Genomic DNA, 16,959 nt, shown 5'->3' with positions numbered 1-16,959 from the left:
CAAGGGGGCTTGCGTAGCTCAGTGAAGCTATGAGCTATGCCGTGCAGGGCCACCCAAGACGGACAGGTCATACCTGAGAGCTCTGACAAAAGGTGATCCACTGGAGAAGGAAATGGCAAACCACTCCAGCATCTTTGCCATGAAAACCCAGTGGACAAGTTCAAAAGGCAAAACGATATGACGCCAGGAGATCAGCCCCTCAGGTCGGAAGGTGACCAATATGCTACCGGGGATAAGCAGACGGCTAGTTCAAGTAGCGCCAGAATGAATGAAGCAACTGGGCCAAAGCCGAAAGGACGCTCAGTTGTGGAAGTAACTGGTGGCGAAAAGACAGTCCGATGCTGTAAAGATTTTTATTCCATAGGAACCTGGAACATCAGATCCATGAATCAAGGCAACCTGGACGTGGTTAAACAAGAAATTACAAGACTGAACATCGACATTTTAGGAATCGGTGAACTAAAATGGACAGGAATGGGTGAATTTAATTCAGGTGACCATCAGGTATACTACTGTGGATAAGAATTTCGCAGAACAAATGGACTAGCCTTCATAATCAATGAGTAAGAAAAGCAGTCTTGGGATACAAACCCCAAAATGACAGAATGATCTCAGTTCGAATCCAAGGCAAACCATTCAACATCACAGTGATCCAGGTCTATGCCCCAACCACTGCTGCTGAAGAGGATGAAGTTGACCAGTTCTATGAAGCCCTACAACACCTTCTAGAAGCAACGCCAAAAAATGATGTGCTTATCATCATGGGGGATTGGAATGCTAAAGTAGGAAGCCAAAAGATAACGGGGATAACAGGCATTTTGGAGTACAAGATGAAGCAGGGCACAGGCTGGTAGAATTTTGTCAAGAGAATACAATGATCATAGCAAGCACTCTTTTCCAACAACCCAAAAGACGACTCTGCACATGGACATCACCAGGCGGTCAACACAGAAATCAGATTGACTATGTGCTCTGCAGCCAAAGATGGAGAAGGTCTATACAGTCAGTAAAAACTAGACCAGGAGCTGATTGTGGTTCAGATCATCAGCTTCTTGTAGCAAAATTTAGGCTTAAATTGAAGAAAGTAAGGAAAAGCACTAGGCCACTCAGGTACGAACTAAATCATATCCCCGAGGAATATACAGTAGAGGTGACAAATAGATTTAAGGAATTAGAGTGCCTGAAGAACTATTGACGGAGCTACACAACATTGTACAAGAGGTAGCAACTAAAACCATCCCAAAGAAAAAGAAATGCAAGAAAGGAAGCTTTACAAGCTTCTGAGGAAGCTTTACAAATAAATAAGGAGAGAAGGGAAGTGAAAGGCAAGGGAGAAAGAGAAAGATACGCCCAACTGAATGCAGAATTCCAGAGAAAAGCTAGAAGATATAAGAATGCCTTCTTAAATGAACAGTGCAAACAAATAGAAGAAAACAATAGAATGGGGAGGACCAGAGATCTTTTCAAGAAAATTGGACATATGAAGAGAATGTTTCATGCAAAGATGATAAGGGATCAAAATGGTAGGGATCTCACAGAAGCAGAAGAGATTTTAAAAAGTGGCAAAATTATACAGAAGAACTATACAAGAGCGAGCTTAACATCCCTAATAACCACAATGGGGTAGTTACTGACCTGGAGCCAGACATCCTGCAATGTGAAGTCAAATGGGCTTTGGAAGTCTGAACAGCAATAAAGCTGGTGGTGGTGACAGCGTTCCAGTTGAACAATTCAAAATCTTAAAAGACGATGAAGTAAAAGTGCTACACTCAATATGCCACAGGATTGGAAAAGGTCTGTTTACATCCCAATCCCAAAGAAGGGCAATGCCAAAGAATGTTCAAACTACCGCACCATTGCACTCATTTCTCATGCTAGCAAAGTTATGCTCAAAATTTTACAAGCTAGGCTCCAGCAATATGTGGACGGAGAACTTCCAGAAGCACAGGCAGGATTTCAAAGAGTCAGAGGAACTAGAGATCAAATTGCCAACATATCCTGGTTCATGGAGAAAGCTAGGGAGTTCCAGAAGAACATCTACTTCTGCTTCATTGACTATGCTGAAGCCTTTGATTGTGTGGAACACAACAAATTGTGGCAAGTTCTTAAAGAGATGGGAATACCAGAGTATCTTATTTGTCTCTTGAGAAACTTATATGCAAGTTAAGAAGCAACAGTGAGAACTGAACATGGAATCACTGATTGGTTCAAAATTGAGAAAGGAGTTCGGCAAGGCTGTATACTGTTGCCTTGCCTATTTAACTTGTATGCAGAGCACATCATGAGAAAGGCGGTATTAGAGGAGTCACAAATTGGGGTCAAGATTGTAGGGAGAAATATCAACAACCTCAGATATGCAGATGATACCAATCTAATGGCAGAAAGTGAAGAGGAACTAAAGAGCCTGTTGATGCGGGTGAAGGAGGAGAGTGCAAAAGTTGGCTTGAAACTCAACATCAAGAAAACAAAGATCATGGCATCCCGCCCTCTCAATTCCTGGCAAATAGATAGGGATAAAATGGAGATAGTGACAGATTTTTTTCCCCTGGGCTCCAAGATCACTGCAGATGGGGACTGCAGCAAAGAAATTAAAAGATGCTTGCTCCAGGGGAGGAAAGCTATGGCAAATCTAGACAGCATCCTAAAAAGCAGAGACATCACCCTGCCAACAAAAGTGTGTTTAGTCAAGGCTATGGTCTTCCCAGTTGCAATGTATGGCTGCGAAAGTTAGACCATAAGGAAGGCCAAGCATCAAAGAATTGAGGCTTTTGAACTCTGGTGCGGGAGAAGACTCTTGCAAGTCCCTTGGACTGCAAGGCAAACAAACCGGTCAGTCCTAGAGGAGATCAGCTCTGACTGCTCTTCGGAAGGCCAGATCCTGAAGATGAAACTCACTTTGGCCACCTCATGAGAAGGAAGGACTTCCTGGAGAAGAGCCTAATGCTGGGAGTGATTGAGGGCAAAAGAAGAAGGGGACGACAGAGAATTAGGTGGCTGGATGGAGTCACTGAAGCAGTAGGTGCAAACTTAAATGGACTCCGGGGTATGGTAGAGGACAGGAAGGCCTGAAGGATCATTGTCCATGGGGTCGCGATGGGTCGGACACGACTTCGCACCTAACAACAACATGGTATGCCAAGTTGCAATGTATGGCTGTGAAAGTTGGACTATAAGGAAGGCCGAGCATCAAATAATTGAGGCTTTTGAACTCTGGTGCTGGAGAAGACTCTTGCGAGTCCCTTGGACTGCAAGGCGAACAAACTGGTCAGTCCTAGAGGAGATGAGTCCAGACTGCTCCTTAGAAGGCCAGATCCTGAAGATGAAACTCAAATACTTTGGCCACCTCATGAGAAGGAAGGACTCTCTGGAGAAGAGCCTAATGCTGGGAGCGTTCGAGGGCAAAAGAAGAAGGGGACGACAGAGAATGAGGTGGCTGGATGGAGTCACTGAAGCAGTCAATGCAAACTTAAATGGACTCCGGGGAATGGTAGAGGACAGGGAGGCCTGGAGGATTATTGTCCATGGGGTCACGATAGGTCAGACATGACTTCGCACCTAACAACAACAACAACAACAACAACCACACTTGGTAAATCACTGCAGACTCTGCAGCACAGCAGAAATCTCCAGGCAGCTGCAATTTGGGGAAATATCTGTAAGAGAAACGAAGGCAAGATGCACAGCTAGGCATGGCACTAAGCAGCTTCCCCCATGGGAGTGACTTCTGAATGGGGGGGAGGGTTTGCTAATCCTGCCAACCTTCCTCTCAAGAATCAGATTTTCTCCCCCCCCCCAAACCCCCTCCCTCTGTTCCCTTTCTTATGGAGCCACCCAAGTAACATGCTTTTTTTATCAAGATGAATAAAGTGGACTGTCCCACCCTGTCTCTGAAAAAGAATCCCTGGTTCAATCCCTGGCATCTCCAGTTAAAAGGACCAGGCAGGGAGGGTGTGATCCACAGGGGCCAGGCCAATCAGTTTTAAGAGGCAGAATCAGTTGCCGAGAGGTCAGCAGGAATTCAATGTCTTGTTTCCATCCACAGCTCATCTTTCCCTCTCCCTGTCATTTATAGTAGTCACATGTCTCACAGCTGGGACACATCACTCAAGTGCGTGTGCCTTTCTCCTTGCTATCTAAACCAGGGATTCCCAACCAGGGGTTCATGGCCTTTCCCTTCCTGTCCTTGGCCACAAGCTAGGGAACCAACTGCTTCCACTGGTCCCCCTTCTTTTATGGTTTCTGTGCTTGGGAGGGGGTGGAGCCGACATGCCTACTGCTGCCTTAAACTGTCTCCCCCCCACCCCAATTTTCATGTCTGTTAATGTGGGTGGTGGTATCACTTCTGGTGACACTTTCAAGTGCATGGGGTATGTTATGTGTGTGACAGGGAGGTGTGGCCAGGTGACATCACTTCTGGGGCTCCTCCATACTCCAATGGTTTATCTAAACTGAGGTGTCTCGGAGCTGCTAACTGCACACTCTGCCTTCTCTCCATCATCTCATGCTGGACCCTCCTCTGCCTCTGCTCAAGGTGGCTAGTGGCCTGCGGTCTGCTTATGAGCCTAAACAACTGGCAGGGGAGCAGTAGCCTCTTGCAACAGACTGCCCGTCCATGTCTGTGACATAAGTCTTCCTTCTCCAGAGCCTTCTGCCTCTTCCCAGTCTGCTGTTCCTGGCTGATCCACAAGGGTCCTATTTAATCTACCAGGCAGCAAGAAACAGCTCAAAGAGAGAAACAGGGAGCAAGAGAGCATACACGACTGCTTTAGGAACTCCAAGGCTTGAACGCTGATATTCCCTTCTGTGGCTCTTTGACATGTCACCTGTAGTTGTTCTGAGCATCACTCCCCAACATAGCATTCATGCCGTGCTTCAAGCAAGTGGGCAAGCCTACTGTCTACTGGAGGGCATGGTTGGTTAGTGGTTTCCAGCTCTTGCAACACTGGAGTTCAACCTGAAGAGTACTTTTAAAATAAGAAAGCATCTATCTTTTAACATCCAGCGTAAGGAAGAGTTCTGGGGAATCGGAAACCTCACCTCCTATGTTTTGCACCATAAGTCTGACTGCAAGTCCTTTCCCCTCACTCCACATATCCCAGTCCTGGCCAAGGTTTAACAGTGGTAGGGAGAGACCCACCCTGGTAATTAAACAGCTCACCTGCTAGCGAATTAATTAAGCAGCTTAGCTATTATCAGGAGCTAGTCAAAGCATGCATATTACTCCCACTCTGCAGTAGCTTCTTGGGCTACCCATCAGTTACCAGCCTCAATTAAAGGTGCAGGTTTACATTTGCTAAGCCCTCCATGGCCTTGTTCCCTCATAGCTGTGGGACTGGCTCCCAAGAGCAGGGCATTCTGCGAGTGCCACCATGCAAATGGGCAAAATCAACATGCCTTCTCCATTTTGGCCCCCACCTCTTGGAATGGCCTACCTGGTGAGGTGAGGAGGGCGCCCAACCTGCGGGCTTTTTGCAACGAATGCAGAACTGAATTATTCAAGAGGCCTCTTAACATAGGAAAAATGGAAGAAAATGGTTCAGAAAGAAGTTTGAGGTAAAGGATTAGGGATTGTGGTCTACTCCACTGTAAACAGTTCATACAATCTCTCGCTATAAGTTGGTTCCATCTATGTAATTTTCACATCACTTAGACCGTTTATGCACTGGGAACTTCACTGCCCCACCCCCCTGTCAGGAGCACAGATTGGGGATGGATGAGGTGCACCAGGCCAAATGCTCCCCAATGTGGGTACAGGAAGAGGTGGGGCAACCTGTCACAACTAAAACTCCAGCCTGCAGCCCAGCATGAAACCTCCAGTGCATAAATGGTCTTTATGATTAATGTTAATACTTTATGCTTTGCTTCACCTGATATTTCTGGCTGGTTCCAGAGTTCCAAGTCAAAATCCTACTGAATATATTCCTACTGTCATGATGGTCAGTTCATAGTCTGACCAAGATTGCTTGCACTCGAAAGCTCACGTCTTGAATAAATCTTTGTTGGTCAAAGGTGCTGCTGGACTCTGATTTTATTATAAACTAAGGGCAAAGCCCGTAGTATCCAGGAATACAACGGGTGCTAGAGCCTAGCAGTGGGAAGAGGAAGGGGAGGAGTTGTCCAGTCTGTAAGGGCATGGGGTTGAATGTGTGTCTTTTGTGGGAGGTTGTAGTAAGGTTTTTTTATATTGGTTTATTATTTGCCAGGCCAAGGTTGAAAAAGTCACTTCAATTCCCATGTCTCTCCAGCCATTTACTTTTTCACAATTTACAGTTTCGGGCTGTAAATATTCTTTATTTAGATCTTCCTGCACTTTCCAGACTCACAGGACAGATGCTGGTCTGTACGTTTGCAACCCAGAATACAAACAGTTGCTGGTAAGGGCTGGCCATAGCCCATAGCCCAGGAGGGACACACCTGCACCACTCCCTCCCAACTGCAGGCAAAAATGGCTCCTTTGAAGGCTGGACTCTGAGGCATTGTACAATTTTGAAGTTCCAGCTCCAAACCTCCAGGAATATTTCCAACTCACGGGTAGCCAACCTCCAGGTGGGTCCTGGAGAGCTCCTGGAATTACAGCTCATCTGCAGAGTATAAAGATCAGCTCCCCAGGCAGAAAGGGCTACTTTGGACAGGGTTATGGTAGAGAAGAAACATTTAAGGCCTGTTGAATTGAAAGACTTGAGGTCTATTGCACAGGATTGTTTTGCAGATGAAACAGACAAAAGAACCTCCGCAACAGCATCCAGTTTCATCTGCAGAATAATGCTGTGCAGTAGGCCTCAAATCTGGAAAGAGCTGCGAAGAAATACACATGGCTTGTCTATGTCTAACCCCAGACCAGAGCAGTATTTTAAGTGAGAAAGGACTTTTCTGTGGCCTCCCTGTCAGGCAACTGTTTGGCAGAAGGGGAATGCTCCCCCTCTCAAAAGGAAGGTCCTCAGGCTCCCCTGCATTGCTCTTGGAAAAGCCTCTGTCCCTTCAGTCAGGGGCTGTCAGAGGCTCTTTCACAGCAGGCCTGAAGGGAAGGGGAGAGAGAGCACACTCACCAGCATCCTGCCAGCTCTGTCAATATTCTGAGGCAAAGTTACAGTTGGACATGACAGTTAGGACAGCCTTGGGGCATAAAGGGCTGACACAGCCCGTCCAAGCATCTGTTCTCATCCCCCCTGGCAGCCCTACTGACCTCCTCTCCGTTTGGTGGTCAGGGGCAGACTGGCAGCGATGTCTACAGATTGCCCGTGGCTGGGCGGGTGGGCCCTGTCAGAACTTTGGCTTCGCGTCTCCGGACTGGCTGGAACTCTGGTCTGTCCTGGTGAAGGCCCAATCAGAAGGCACTTTGCACCTTCCGATTGGTCCCTCATCTGTCTGGCTGCAGCTCATGTCCATCCGAGTGAGGGACCTTCCGATTGGCCCCTCACCCAGACCGGTCCCGCCCACACTGCCCTTAGTGAATTATGAAGGAGGAACGATAAGATAAAGTTACACATTTACTATTAATACTTATGTCCTACTGCAGAAGCGTGTTTGGAGGGGTGGTGCACAGAGCAGATAGTTGCCAAATGGCTCTTTGGGTTGATGGTAATTGTAAATGTGAGTCACAGCATGAGTACCACTCGGCCAGAAATATGCAGAACTGCATGCCAGATTCTTCTTCAGGCTCAAAAGAAAACATGGGGAATTCAGGCTGGCCCCTGAGATTTGTCAATCAGCATGAAGCCCTCTTTGTGTTAATGTTTTTATTTTAAAAAATGCAATATGAGGGACACAAAAGGAAAACAGTGACCATACAACAGACCAGCCTTTCTCAACTTTTTTCACCATTGAGAACCCCATGAAACATTCTTCAGGTTTCAAGAAACCCCAGAAGTGGCTGGATATGGTAGCGTAGCATAGCTTTGTACACACCCACCTCCTGGCCCTCCAGGCCCATCACTAGCCATTTGGGGAGGGGGAGCAGGTTGACATGACCACATATGGTCACATCACCTGATAAATCATTAACAATTTTTTAAAATTACAAATTAGCTCACACTCCTTTAGGAAACCCTTCCAGGGACATCAATAAACCCTGGTTGAGAAACCCTGGAGCAGACGATATATATTAGAAATAGAAATTATACATTACTAGGTGGTATGCAGCGGAAAATATTTCTCCCTGCCTTTATAATTTTCAGGACATTTTCTACACATTACTAAAATCCTTATTTCAAACATTTTAAAAATCAAATTATATAGCTGATGTATTTTACAATGACATTATTAATTTCATCATTACTCTACATTCCATGCTATATATTTCATCATTTCTGCATACCAGCCACAGCTTTTAATATACCTGAGTTTAAAAGAATATTATTATTATTATTATTATTATTATTATTATTATTATATTTATACCCCGCCTCCCCCCGAAGGCTCGAGGCGGCTTACATAACCCCATCCTCTAAAAACCATAAAATAACAATAAGTTCCAATAAATTTACAATAGTTGGTAACCATTTGGTCACAGTGGCAACAATGATGGCTTAATCTTACTCATTTAGTCTCCGCGTCCTCAACTACGGGAGGGGGGGTGACACTCTCTACCGCCAGTTTGTGAAGGGGGGGCTGATCTTCTTACCGCCAGGCCTCAACTATAAGCCTGGCGGAAGAGCTCTGCCTTGCAGGCCCTGCGGAATGCTGGCTCCTTTGACTAGCCAGGCCCAAGAAAAAGAGGAAGAGACTGGATTCTGATCTTCACTTGCTCAACACGGCAGCTCTTTTTGCTTGTGGCAGTTCAAGTTCCTGGTAAAGCCTCTGCTACAATTGAATTCAGGGTGCTGGAAGATGAGAAGAAATCTGGACTGGGGCACAGTCCCCAGGCTGGGCCCAGAGTAAGCAGGATTGCCGCAAAGAATCACAAAGATTGCACAGAATCACAACCAGACAAAGAAGCTCATGAAGTCTGATTCTGTGAAGGCTTAAGGGGGAGGGGGGCAGGTTACAGGGGATGAGTGATAGGGTTGTGAGTGCCCTGCATAGTACAGTGGGTTGGACTAGATGACCCACGAGGCCCCTTCGAACTCTTATTATTATATGATTCTTCTTCTTTAAAAGGGTGCCATATGGAGGATAGAGCAGAATTGTTCTCTCTTGCCCCGGAGGGACAGACCAGAACCAATGGGATGAAATTAATTAAAAAGAAATTCCATCTAAACATCCGAAAGAAGTTCCTGACATTTAGAGCGGTTTCTCAGCGGAACAGGCTTCCTCGGGAGGTGGTGGGTTCTCCATCTTTGGAAATTTTTAAGCAGAGGCTAGATAGCCATCTGACGGAGAGGCTGATTCTGGGAAGGTTCAAGGGGGTGGCAGGTTACAGTGGATGAGCAATAGGGTTGTGAGTGTCCTGCATAGTGCAGGGGTTGAACTAGATGATCCATGAGGTCCCTTCCAAATCTATAATTCTATGATTCTATGATTCTAAGTTTTGCAAATAATAGCAAGCAGCTTTGTCATTTGCCTCAGGCAGGCTAAACTCTGTGCCACTTACTTCAGCAGCAAAGGTCCTTCCTCGTGATTAATGTGGTTTGCACCACTGTTCTTTCAAAGATGAGGTATTTACCTCCAGAGAACAACAACACCTTAAGATAGCTTCGGGGTGGGAGGAGAAAATATGGGCACTGCACATCTTCCTGAGAGAGAGCAAAGGGAACCTTGGGGTGATTGTTTTCCCCTGTTACTTTACTCTGCCCTGGTTCAGCCTCACTTGGAGTCCTGTGTTCAGTTTTGGGCACCCCAGTTGAAGAGAGATGTTGACAAACTGGAATGTGTCCAGAGGAGGGCAACAAGGATGGTGAGGGGTTTGGAGACCAAGACATATGAAGAAAGGTTGGGGGAGCTTGGTCTGTTTAGCCTGGAGCGGAAACGACTGAGAGGGGATTTGATAACCATCTTCAAGTATCTAAAAGACTGCCATATAGAGCAGTGGTCCCCAACATTTTTATCACCGGGGACCGGTCAACATTTGACAAATTTATTGAGGCCCGAGGGGGGGGGGGGGATAGTGTTTTGCCAAAGGATGTTGCCATCGCCTGAGCCCCTGCTCTGCTTGCTTTCCCGCCGGTGCCCCTGACTTCCTGCCGCCTGCTGGGGGGCACTGCCTGCAGCAGCTGCACAGTGCCACACCTGCTTGCTAAACTCACCTGCTCTCTTCATCTCCCTTGTCAGAACACACCAATCCACTTAACGGACCATCTTATGACCCTCCCCCCTTTTTCTCCCCCATGACAGGAAAGAGGGCAATGGCTTAATAATTTGTTTTAATATTATAATTTTATGCATTTATGTAAATCTATATTTTGTACTATCTCCATTGTAACTCATCCTGAGTCTCGCAAGACAGGGATAAGGGAAGTGAGTATTGCTTATGGGTCAACTTTCCCCAAAATTTCTGCCCCCCCTCCCCCCCCCCAACACAGAAAAGTTTTTTCCCAGCCAAGGTTTCAAAATTTACAGAAACTTTATGTTTCTCCTGTGGTAGTGTTGGGCTCACAGCTAAATCCTATAAATTCAGTGGTCCTATAAATCTAATATATCTTTCAGCAGAAAGGGGAATAGAAGGCGGAATTCTGCAGTCTTCACAGCTCCACATGCCACTTCTCTGCTGATTTGGCAGCAGTGGCCAAGTAGAGGTAGAAAGTGCAGCGATTTCCTTTGTCCCAACCAGTGGCCTGCAGGCAAAAGGAGACTCCACTGCTCAAAACATTTCCATGCAGGATAGCAGCGCTAACATAAATTATGGGCACGGGTTCAAATTGCCTTGCTGGCACAGGACGGACTAGCCGGCCTCTCTTCTAGCCATGAAAAACAGCACCCAGTAATGCCACTTGCGCCCAATAGCGAGCAAACAGACGGAGTTTCAGAGAAAGAAGACTGTCCTGCCAGCCAGGTTGCACCAACAGATAATTTTAGACAGATCAAGTGCTCCTCCTCTTTCAGAGAGGGCCCAAAATGGACCATCCACACCCAGAAAATAAATTTAGAAATTGTTTCCAGTTTCTGCTTTTTGGTTATGCTGCGAGTCAGCTGTCTTGCATTCCAACAGACTCCAGCTGTCTCTCTTGGCCCCCCACCCCCAACCCAAAACCTCCATTCTCTCCTCACACCCTTCTAGGAATCTGCATATTGCTTCAGTAAGTCCACCGACAACACTTCTCCGCTCTAATGCTGCAAAATTAAAGCCATGCGGCTTTTGACACCTGTGAGGCCTCCTCCTCCCTCCCTCACGTACTGCCTGCCACTCAGTCTTCGGCCAGATATAACACACCCCCTCCCCACAAAGGCCCAACAAGCTCTTCATTTTCACACCTGCTGTTTGTCTCCGCATTCAAACAGAACCACACTTTTAATGAAAATCGCACCAAACACAACTGAGATCAGCCAAAGGGCAAGGCTCTTGCAAACTGTCAAAGCACCCAACTACAGAGGAGTCTGACCGCTATTTTTCTGCATGATTCACTGCTCTGGCTTGTCTTCTTTCACTGGAGTAGATAATTCCACCAAGAGTCTGCTGGACAACTGGAGCATTCAGAATGAAGGTGCGGAATTTCCTGCTCTCAAGGGAGGTTGCCAGCTGAAACTCTGCATGAGTCACTTCTCCTCCAATCAGAAGGCAGAATAAGAAGTTACAAGTTTTATAGCCGAAAACTATACTTCCAGAGCACATACAAATGACAGATGAGCATGTGTCAGCAGTGATCAGAAACATAGGAAGGGGTTTCCAACCCAGGAGGTCCCCAAGGGTTATGCAGCTTTTCTCAGACGTTTGGGTCGTTGCTGACATCACTAGGCCTCCCTGGAGTCCACTTCTCCTGTTGCTCTACAGGCCTAGCCTCTTTCTCCCAGTGGAAACAAAGAAAGTGTTACAAACTGAATAGGCTTACCAACTTCTGTCAATCTTTCCTACGTCGTCTCCTGGAGACAACTTCTTGTCATAGGCAACCTGGCAAGTAGCTATTTTACAAGGAGGCAAAATATGTTGCTACCTCACATGGCTTGTGTAAATCGTACTCATCCCCCACCCTCTCCCAGGACAACTGAGATCCTGTGTCTTTCTCTACACCTGGAGTTTTCTCTTCAACCCTGTGTGTTTGTGTGTGTGTGTGTGGGGGGGGGGTCCTGAATAGGGCAGCCCTACAGAACACTCTGATGTTGGCTTCACCAGCTCCATCTCTTTCCCCAGCTGATTAGGACATTCTCCCCAGAGATGATTCGGCAATTGATCTGAAACATTTCAGGAACAACATCTTCCATGATGCAATGCTCCCTTATTAGATGCAGGTAAAGGAGACATGACTGTGTAGCATACAAGAGTTCCAAGTCAAACGCTGTGCAATCCAAGTCATTTCTACGCCCCAGAGTCCCTTTCTAGAAGCACGTCACAGGAAAACAGATTCAGAGCTCCAAAGCCAACACCAGCCACGTCTGAAGTAATCCAACCCAGGCCCTCCCTGCCACGGAGACAGGCTAGCCATGGCAGGACTCAGCAGTGGAAAGGAGAACGCGTGGACCGCCAAGGATTCCATCCCCCCCCAAGAAGATCCCGTGTGAGTCCTGACACCACGAAACACAATGCAAAATTGATTTCTCCCTCCTAATTAAATGCTGCATAATGAAACCAGATAAATTCGCCATTTGATTTGCAAAATACTAATTGAATCTTTAAATATCACACCCCTGGTGCACCCAAACACAGCTGTAAACAGCAACAGGGAGTTCAGAGGATTGTTACTACATCCCAGTTACACATTTCAAACAGGGCAGCACCTTCCGAAACTCTCTTTTCAGGAAACAGGCAAGAAATTCCAGCCTAACCCAACATTTTGGGATATGTGGAGAGCACAAAGGAACACTAATTCTTTCTCTCTCAAAGAATTTGTATTTACGAATTAACCATCACATATAGGTGGCGTGGCACATGAACACCTTGGTTTTTAGTTATCAAAAGCATGTAGCATCGTTTCCAGAAACCAGTATGAATGTTTATCAGCCAGAGCTGGATAACTCCAATTACTTTTGGGATCCAGCATGCAAAAGATTGAGACTGAAAGCAAGTCTAAAGTGGGCAGGAAACGTCCCTCCTGTGCTGCTTGGGGTTTCCCCTACAAGTGATTGACTCCCATCTCCATCCAATATTTATTTGCTCTGCAGAGTCATCTCACACCTCCCACCTCCGTGGAAGAGAAACTCCCCACCCACGATCTAAGCCCTGATCTGACACATCCAGCATTACCTTCCAGTCCCCCCCCCCCCCACACTATCAGACTGAAGCTGTAAATAAGGAACAAAAACAGCCGTGGAAATTCCATCAGCTCTGTGCAAGGGCTTTTGTGGGGCTGAGGGGTGTGTCCGCACGCTTTTAAAAGGGGCTGGTGGTCAGTGGAGTTCTGGGCTTGCACATAAATGTGGAAGGCATCATTTCCTCTCTCCACACCACAAGGGCAGCTTTCCCAGGTGGGGGGGGGGGCTGTTCTCTGTGGCAGGAGACCTTTAGGGCTGGAGGGACGCAAAGGACCTGAATGTCACTCCTCTTTGACAGAGCCAGGTAACTGGCTGCAAGACAGGCACAGGATCTTCTAGGAGCTGGGACTCTGCTTACTCCTGGCCCTTGGGAGATCCCATGGAAGGGGAAAGCACGCTGGCCCTTCCGAGGGTGGGAAGCTATGCTGTGGGTCTGAAGGAGAAGAGAGGGCACCTGTGCGGCCTGGCTGGGACGGGCAAGGGGGAAGCCACTGCCTTTCCCCCGGGCTTCAGCCGGACCCGCGGGGCCCTCCTCGCGGCCCACTGCTGGCCTGGGAGAGAACGGGGCCCGTGAACGTTGGAGGCCCCATCCTTGGGAGGGCCAAGCCGAATCGTGGGCGAGGGCCCTGCGGGGCGTGGGAAAGAGGCCCTCTGCGGGCTCAGACGCCCCACGAGGTCAGTCCTCCTCCTCCTCCACCGGCAGCCTTGGGCCAGTCTCAGTTCTCCCTGAGCTCTCCCTCCCTCTCAGCCCCACCTACCTCACAGGGCTGCACCCCCCCCCCCGCAGCTCTTCTCGGCTCTCCGCGGACGACAATGGCCACCCCCCCCTCCGGGCACTGCAGTCCACGGACGCCGCCAGGGAAAGGGGCGCTCGACCCCCCCCCCCGCACTGCGCCTCAGGTCCGGGGGGGGAGGGGAGGGGAGGGGAGGGGAGGGTCCCGGGCGAGCCAAGCCGGATCAGGCTGCCCGAGGGGCCGGAAGCCCCCCCAAGCCCCCCCCACGGCGCAGGAGGGAGCGAGAGGCGGGGGGGGGAGTGGGCCCGGAGAGACCCCCCCACCCACCCCCCACCAGGCGCAGGCTGCCCCCCCGCCCCGGGGCTGCCCCCCCGCCCCCCCCCCCGCGCGCGGCCTTCCTTCCCGGGCCCACCTGCTTTCTCGATCTTGCCGGACATGTCGCGGCCGCGCCGGGGCTGGGCTCCGATCCCGCCCGCCCGCCCGCCCGCCCGGCAGCTCCTCCGGCGGCGGCTCCCAGGCCCGGAAGGGAGGGGGGAGGGAGGGAGGGAGGGAGGGAGCGACGCGCCGCCGCCGCCAGAGAGAGCGCGAGCCCGGCCGGACACGCGCGCCGCACGGGGAGGGAGGGAGGGAGGGAGGGAGGCGCCGCAGAGGCCCCGCCCCGCCCCCCTTCGCCCCGCCTCCCCCAAGAGGGAGGGAGGGAGGAGCCCGCCGCGCGCCCTGGCGGCGGGCCGGCGAAACGCAGCAAGGAGGGGCCCTGAGGGGGCGGGAGCCCGCGCAGAACTGCTCCGGGGGGACGGCTCTCCCCAGGGAGCCCAAGCGCCGGCCGGGCGCCAGGGGGAGGCCACCTGGGCCAGCTGCGGGGAGCTCCGTGAGGCCCGGCCCCAACCCGGCGCCTGTCCGAAGAGCCGCTGCCGCTGCCGCTTACCGGCCGTCCCCGCAGAGCTCGGCTGCCCGCGACGGGCCCCGGGGAGGACTTCTTCCCGCTGCGCCCCCGCCCGCACAGTGCGGCGCCTCTGCAGAAAGCGGGGACCTGCTTGGGGCGCCACCCGCCTCCGCCTCCCGGAATCCCCAGCCAGAGTTGGCACCCGCGCCCGGACCCCTCCCGGGGATGCCCACTGCCAAGGTCGCAGGAGACCAGCCAGCCGCCCGTCCACACAGCAATTTCTCAGGCCTTCCGCTGAACAGGCCTCCCCTGTCCGGCAGCGCACTTATGCTTCTTTGCAACATGGAGCGGGGGTGGCCCCACAGTGGCTCTCCAGATGTCCATCGGCCGAAGTCAACATGTGCTGGCAGAGGCTCATGGTAATTGTAGTCCATGGCCACCCCTGACCTATGTCAAGATTCCTTAGCAGCTGCAATTGGCAATGATTTCTGAATTATGATTCTTTTGTTCTTCACCACTGGCAAGGGCTCATGGTAATTGTAGTCCATGGAGATCTGGAGAGCCACAGCAACCTTTCTCCCCTTTTTATTACCGTTGAGAAACACCTGAAACGTCCTTCAGGTTTCCAGAAACCCTAGAAATGGCACAATCATGCGGGATACGGTTGGGAAGCAGAGCTGTGGACACGCCCACCCAGGGCCCCTCCCCTTCCCACCCCTCCAGGCCCACCATTGGCCATTTGGGGGGGGCAGGTGGACATGACCATATATGGTCATATCTCCTGATAAATGTAAAAAATATATAGAAAAACAATTAGCTCCCATCCATTTGAGAAACCCTTACAGGGCCGTCAAGGAACCCCCGGGCTTCCTAAATCCCTGGCTGAGAAAACCTGCCTTATAGGGGTGCCGTGAATTGGTTGCACCCTGAGCACTGCCTGCCTGCCTGCCTGCCTGCCTGCCAACAGCCATGTACTTGAATGGCTTAAGGATCAGACCCAAAGGGGAGAATTATTCCAGGGGGGTTAACATATGCCAGACAGGGATCTTCTGTTTTCCTCTACGCACACGCTTCACAAGCTGGTCTGCTTCCCTCTAAGTCCTGCTTAGCTCTTCTGAATGAGAAAGTAGCTAAGTGAGGTTAATAGATGTTAAAGTATATCATGACCGGGTCACTTCCGGAAGCAGTTCCCACAACCACACCTCTGACATGCTCATTTTCAGAAGATACAGACCTAGCTACATTCCCCTCCGGAGACACACTGGGAAGAGCACTCATGCCCCCTAGTGAAGCTATGGCAGAGTCTGTAAACATTTTAAAATTAAAAAGAGTTGAATAATCAAGTGTTAATGCTCATGTTTGTTGCTGTATCTGTAGTCCTGCTGAGGACCGAGCTTGAGGTCTGAGGCAGGATCGTAATCCTGCGCTGTAATCAGCCAGTGCACAGCTAGATCCCAACTGCTGGATCCAGTCTGTTAAACAGGAACTGACCAAACGGTGCACACTGGCAGGAAGATCTATTGTGCTGTAGTGTACAGAAGTTGGGGTTGTTGGAGGCAGTGGTCCCCAACCCCAGGTCTGCGGGCTGGTACCGGTCAGTGGATCAGTCGGTACCGGGCTGCGACTCCTCCTCGTCCTCCTCCCCAGCTGCTGCCTCGGGGGCTGCCCTGCCACTCTGCCGCCAGCCCACCTTTGGTGCTCTCGGGCAGCCGCCATGCCTGGGGCTCCCCCTCAGCATGGGACGGCGCAGCTGCTGCTGGCAGCGCCCCCCAACGGGTGAGGGGAAGTCAGGGGTGCCGGCGGGAAAGCAAGTGGAGCAGGGGCTCAGGCAGCGGTGGCCCTCAGCAAAGGATTATCCCCCCACACCCCCTCGGGCCTCAGTAAAATTGTCAAGCGTTGACCGGTCCCCAGTGCTAGAAAGGTTGGGGAACACTGGTTGGAGGGGTTCACTAGTTCAGTCTCAGTTCAGTTTTTGCCTCTCACACCATGATGCTAGGGTCCCAATAAATGAACGCCCAGTGCCTGGTCTCTGAGCCCGCGGATTTATCGTCTGCTTTGCAAAAT

General features: G+C 50.1%; 1 protein-coding gene across 7 annotated transcripts in view; it reads right to left on the bottom strand.

The window, feature by feature from the left end:
- RAPGEF1 (Rap guanine nucleotide exchange factor 1) overlaps positions 1-14,573 on the bottom strand; it is a 224,618-nt gene extending 210,045 nt beyond the window's left edge. For all 7 annotated transcript variants that reach the window (XM_077305344.1, XM_077305348.1, XM_077305349.1 and 4 more), the window contains exon 1: positions 14,425-14,573. In XM_077305344.1, coding sequence (XP_077161459.1) covers positions 14,425-14,449 — 25 coding nt within the window. In that variant the 5' untranslated portion in view covers positions 14,450-14,573. The remainder of the gene's footprint in view (positions 1-14,424) is intronic.
- Positions 14,574-16,959: the final 2,386 nt, after the last annotated feature.

The sequence above is a fragment of the Paroedura picta genome, chromosome 12 (genome assembly GCF_049243985.1).
Source record: "Paroedura picta isolate Pp20150507F chromosome 12, Ppicta_v3.0, whole genome shotgun sequence".
NCBI classification, from domain to species: domain Eukaryota; kingdom Metazoa; phylum Chordata; class Lepidosauria; order Squamata; family Gekkonidae; genus Paroedura; species Paroedura picta.
This window is presented reverse-complemented; position numbering and strand designations above follow the sequence as displayed.